The 6,000-nt window shown below is 41.4% G+C and overlaps 1 protein-coding gene across 1 annotated transcript in view; it reads right to left on the bottom strand.

Moving 5' to 3' along the window:
• Nucleotides 1-225: 225 nt before the first annotated feature.
• The window catches only part of LONRF1 (LON peptidase N-terminal domain and ring finger 1), a 47,402-nt gene continuing 41,627 nt past the window's right edge, over nt 226-6,000 (bottom strand). Inside the window, exons 11-12 of the mRNA XM_040243185.1 lie at nt 3,957-4,109; nt 226-1,599 (exon numbers count right to left, since the gene is read on the bottom strand). Of these exons, the coding sequence (XP_040099119.1) occupies nt 1,441-1,599; nt 3,957-4,109 (312 nt within the window). The 3' untranslated portion in view covers nt 226-1,440. The remainder of the gene's footprint in view (nt 1,600-3,956; nt 4,110-6,000) is intronic.

Genomic DNA, 6,000 nt, shown 5'->3' with positions numbered 1-6,000 from the left:
GTTGAGCTCCCTGAATCATATAGCAACTAGGGACAACTCTTTTAAGAGGTTGCAAAATGTGTTTTAGAGGATGGGCCTAGAGCTTCCTTAAGACACTTCACTGTTTGGTCAAAAGATGACCCAAAAAACATATTTCAAAAATATTTTGAAAGCTGTATTATTTACATCTCATAACACAAAAGAGTAAAGAAAACTCATGTTCTTTTTTTGACACTGACCTAATAATTAAGAAAAAAGTATTATGAATTTAGCTTTTATTCAAAATTAAATAAGCAAAAGCAAAATTTTTAAGAAACTTTTTACAAATTACTTACATAAAAGAAAGTTAAGAGGACAGTCACAAGTCTGCAACAAATAATTACAAAAGTATCTAGGGCAGCATGAATACAGACCATGTCACAGCATAGTGACCTAACTGTGATATGAATAAGGCATAACTAACATTTGCACCAAGACCAGGATTAAAAAAAAAAAACATACTTTAAAAGCTTAGTTCTATATTAAGCTTCTTCTCTTCCCTCAGATCCTTAATGGGTTTATACTATGTAATTTTTTTAAACAAACACATCATGTCAAACTATAAATTACACGGATGGGCAGTTAATGTGAAAAGCTCCCCCCTCCCCTAAAATGTACAAATGAACTGGTACTGAACGGAGTTCTCCATTTACCTTTATGTACAGTTAAGTGTAAACCATATTTTCACAGTTTTAAGTGTTTTATGAATAGATGCACAGTACCAAGTCAGGTTTGCAGTTGTTCCTGAAAACTGGCTCTAGGTTCTGCATCCGATGCCCATTGGCTATTGGGATGCAAGTATTTACATAAATAAGAAACTGTGTCATAGTCAATGGTCAAGACGGTTCAGCAAGAGCGGTATTTCCGACAAAGAGTGATACTCAATACCATAGCTTAAATACTTGTGCAAAGTAAGCATTAGGACAGAGAAATCTGAGGCAAATTCAATTTGCAAAAACTTGTATCGCTACTGTTGTAAACTTGGGCAATAAATGACCCTCGGCAAGTACTGCTCTCTATGGCTTTTTTTTTTTTTTTTTAATTTTAAAGCCAGAGAAAATGCACTCATACTACCCACACGTGCAGAGACACACACACGCACACACCCAACCCACATACACACACAGTTCTCATTTCATTTAGAGTATGGTACATAGTGCAACTTCATCACAATGTAGAGGTTTAACACACATTCAGTGTGTGTTTTTCTGTGCAAGTTCTTAGTGGTCTAAATCCTAGTTGAAGGTATTCTTTTGCAGAACCACATGACTCAGGAGGTTGAAGAAGAAGAAGGAAAAAAAAAAACAAAAAACAGTTTCCTTACGTTTCTCAAACCAGCACTGGATGTGCAAAGGCAGCGGACAACCTGGCCGTCACCCCAGCCAGATTAGGGTAATTTTAGAGGAGGATCCAAGCAGTTGGTTACTTAGATTGGTCTCTGGAAAAATAAGTCAGTATATGCTGTATCTTTGTCAACCGTTCTTTCAAAGACTTCATTGACAAAACCGACAGCTGATAGCGGGGGTCAACAGGAAGGACAGCAAGAAGCCACCAACACCAGGCCGGTCCATTAGGGATTGCCTAAGAAGAACCCACATTTTATAATGTTAACAAAACAAGTAGTTATGTAGGCCCAGAAGCAACATATCACCACCAAGCTAATCTGGACTGAGCAGTTCACAGTGTCAGATTCTCTTTCTAAATAAAATCTCCCTACTGTTTTCCATCGTGGCTGTAGCAGCTTACATTCCCACCAACGTTCCCTTTTCTCCACTCTCTCTCCAACATTTGTTATTTGTAGCCTTTTTAAATGACCTGTGGGAGGTAGTATTCTTGATTTCCTCATTGACCGATTGGTTTTTTAGTAGCATATTGTTCAGTTTCTATTTAATCATTCTCACTTCTTTTCCTGTAGTTGATTTCTGATTTCTAGACTCTCTTATTTGTTGAATGAGGTTAGCTCTGGGTCCTAGTATGTGCACTTGAAGAGAATCAACTTTTTTGGATGTCTATTTAGAAAAGACTTTTCATTATTTCTTTTAGGATAGGTTTAGTAATTGCTGTATTCTTTTACTTTTTGCTTTTCTATGGAATTGTCTTTCCTTCTCTTCTAAATGGTAATCTTGCTGGGTCGAGTATCCTAGGTTGCAGGTTCTTCCCTTTCAGCGCTTTGAATATATCTTGCCACTCCTTTCTAGCCTGCAGTGTTTCTGTAGAGAAATCAGTTGACAGCCAAATGGGGGTGGGAGGGGGGGGTCCCTTGTAATTAACTCTGTTTTTCTCTTGTTACCTTTAAAATCCTCACACTTTTGCCATTTTAATTATAACATGTCTTGGTGTAGGTTTGTTTGGGATCCTCTGTGCTTCCTGTACCTGGAGATGTGTTTCCTTCTTTAGATTTGGAAAGTTTTCAGTCATAATTTCTTCAAATACATTTTTGATCCCCTTTTCTCTTTCATTCCCGTCTGAAATCCCTATTATGCATAGACTGGCCCACTTTATTTTATCCCATAGGGATCTTATATTGCCTTTTTTTCTTTCATTTGGCTTCCTGTCTTCTGTTTTGATTGGGTAATTTCCATTATTCTGTCTTCCAGAACACTTATTCTTTTCCTATTCTCTCTTCATGATTCATTCTGCTATTCATTGCCTTCAGCTTAGCTTTCATCTCAGCAAATGAGTTTTCTAATTTTTCTCAGCTCCTCTTTATAGTTTCTAGTTCCTTTCTAGGACAATCTGCATTTATGTTGATAGCCCTTCTTAATTCCTTCAATTATTTTCACTGCCTCTTTTTTGAACCTGCTGTCTACTAGACTGAAGAGGCCTATGTTTCATTGTTCTCTCAGGGAATTCTCTTGGGTCTGTTTACTGGGAATACCTCCTCTGCGTCTTCATTTTACTTACATTTCTCTTACTCTGGGTTTAGAAGAAACAAGTAGGCACTGTAGTCTCCGCCGGCTATTTACAAGTGGGAGCACCCCTGCACAGCTTGTGTGGGTTTAATAGATTTTGGCCAGAGCGCTGTTTGGTTTGGACGCCCGCTACCTCTTTCCTCAGGCTGCCTGGTCGTCGCCCCTCACTGGGGGCACGTGGCTCGTGGATGCTTCTGGAAGGGCGGGGGTTGGCGCCCACTCAGGGAACCCTCGGTGGCAGCAGTGAGTGCGGCCACCTCCATAGTCCGGGACGGCGGTCGTGGCTAACACCCCCGGAGCTCGTGTAGTCAGCCCCCTGCTGCCTGAGAGAAGCTCCTATGGTAGTCCTGCGCCCCCAACAACGGCGTCCTGCCTCTCTGGCAGCCCAGGCTTCTTTCCATGCTCCCCCGGCAGGGAGCGCCACACCTCAGCCCCTTCAGGCTCTCCCCAGCAGCCAACCCTCGTCCTCCCCCCAGGGTCTGACCTCGGAAGCGCCCCCTCTTCCCCGCTGGCCTCCCTGCCAGTGAGGGACCTCCCAGGAACCATTTCTCCGTCATGGCTCCCTCCCAGGGGCGCAGGTCCCATCCCAATTCCCCTCTCTCGTTTCTTCTTTCCTGCCCAGTTAAATGGAGATTTTCTTGCCTCTTGGAAGTCTGAGGTCTTTCCATCAGCGTTCAGTAGGTGTTCTGTGAGAATCGTTCCGTAGGTAGGTAAAAGTTTGATGTGTCTGTGGGATCTTGATCCGACCTCCTATGTCCCACCTTTGACTCCTTATCCCTCACTAGAGGGGTTTTCTCCTTCTCTGGCACTCACTCCTAACAGACATCTCAGCTCACATCTGTTTCCTTTCTCTTTGTATATAAGATGCAGTGGGTACCACTGTGCTAGAAATATATGGTCATGAGTCTAAGGGCCAGGCCAAAGAAATGTTGAATGAAACTCTAAAGATGAAGAAACTTAAAAATCTACCAATTTGGGTTTACACACAGAGTGAAACTTTTGGAAACAGTATCAAAGCCATCGTACCTGGAGGTTTTCCTCCCGCCCAGGCATTGATCCAAAGTGCTGAAGAATCTGGCTTCGAAATCTGTCTCTTAAATTCTGAAACCAGCTGCAGGCTTGAGAGTAGACCAAATCATGAAGTTGCCGGAGGTTCTCTATTTCATCTTCATTCTCAACCTAGAAACACAACAGTAGGATGTCTGTGTTTAGTCTTCCCACCCACACTACCAACGTTATAGAAGTGGGGGAAAAATATTTAAAAAGGAATAGCTATCCCAATGCTGGATTAGAGTGTTATTTTTTTAAAAAGCTTTCCATTTTTTATTGGAATATAGCTGATTAACAATGTTGTGATAGTTTCAGGTGGACATCAAAGGGACTCAGCCATAGGTATACACATATCCATTCTCCCCCAAACTCCCCTCCCATCCAGGCTGCCACATCACAGTGAGCAGAGTTGCCTGTGCTCTGCAGGAGGTCCTTGTTGGTTATCCATGGCAAATAAACCAGAGTGTACATGTCGACCTTAATCTCCCAAACTCTCTCTCCCTTGCATTCCTCCCCCTGGAAACCATAAGTTCATTCTCTGAGCCTGTTTTGTAAATAAGTTCATTTGTCTCGTTTCTTTTTAGATTCCACAGACAAGGGATGTCATATGACATTTCTCCTCCTCTGTCTGACTTACTTCACTCCGCAAGAAAATCTCTAGGTCCATCCATGTTGCTGCAAATGGCATGATTTCCTACTTTTTAACAGCTATGTAATATTCCACTGCAGATATGTACCACTCCTCTGTTGATGGGCATTTAAGTTGTTTCCAAGTCTTGGCTACTGTAAACAGTGATGCGGTGAACACTGGGGTGTATGTATGCTTTCAGACCATGTTTTTCTCTGGGCATATGTTCAGGAGTATTATTCTTATGAACACAGTAAACCCCATACACTATACATTTCTGCCTCACATAGTATCAATAGGCCAGACTAAGAGAGAGCAAGGCCTGACTCCCAGCACAGCTAACCTGGCCTTGCCGAGTTAGCAGTCCAGCTGGGAGGGGCAAGATGGAGAGTGAGTTCTCAGATAAAGGTCTACAGGGACTGGGAACTCATCTCTCTGGATCAAAGGCCTTTGAAAGCAGTGGAACGAAAAAGCAGAAGAATACAGTTGCTACAATGAAAGGTAAGATTGGGGGAGGTCTCAGGTGCACATCTGCTGTGGCAAAAGTAGGAAGAGGACAGAGGACAAGCATAATTATAACTTTTACCAGGGAGTTGGGTCAAAAAAACAAAAAACACACAATAACTTAGCATAATAAAGCCAGAATATCAAAAGATAGAGAATACATTATGCAGTGATGAAATTCTGCTGTAAAGTCCTACCTCCATCCCCTCTGTACGCTCTTTGGACTACTGGTTCATCAAACTGCAAATACAAAATTAAATGCTTCAGCCTTCCAGCCTAAGATCCAAAAGACTAGGCACATAAAACACAGGTGGGAAGATTGTATCATCCATCTGATATTGATTTCTTTAACACACACTCATATCCCACCCGCTCTGTGCCAGAGAGCACTATATTTCACATACATTAATGCATCTGAACAAATGCTGCCTTAGTCAGCCTTTCATTTGTCAAGGATGACTCAGTATAAAAACAATGAGACTCTAAAAAACATCCTGATATGTAAAAGGTAAGACTACAGTACACAAGAGACAAAAGAATGTAACTTTTTAATTTTTTAATGACTTGAAAAATAAAACCAAAGATGAAAAAGTATCTGCTTTTTCACAACAATGTGGATGTGCTTAATGCCACTGAGGGGGTATTGGTACAAAAGCAGACATATGGATCAATGGAATAGAAATGGAGAGCCCAGAAATAAACCCAGAAACCTACAATCAATTAATCTTTGATAAAGGAGGCAAGAGGTATTGGAAAAGTTGGACAGCCACATACAGAAAAATAAACTCAAAATGCCTTAAAGATTTAAACCTAAGACATGACACCATAAAATTTCCTAGAGGAGGTCACAGGCAAAACATTCCCCTAGGTTTTCTTAAGTTAGTCTCC

The sequence above is a fragment of the Oryx dammah genome, unplaced genomic scaffold (genome assembly GCF_014754425.2).
Source record: "Oryx dammah isolate SB20612 unplaced genomic scaffold, SCBI_Odam_1.1 HiC_scaffold_7, whole genome shotgun sequence".
NCBI classification, from domain to species: Eukaryota; Metazoa; Chordata; class Mammalia; order Artiodactyla; family Bovidae; genus Oryx; species Oryx dammah.
This window is presented reverse-complemented; position numbering and strand designations above follow the sequence as displayed.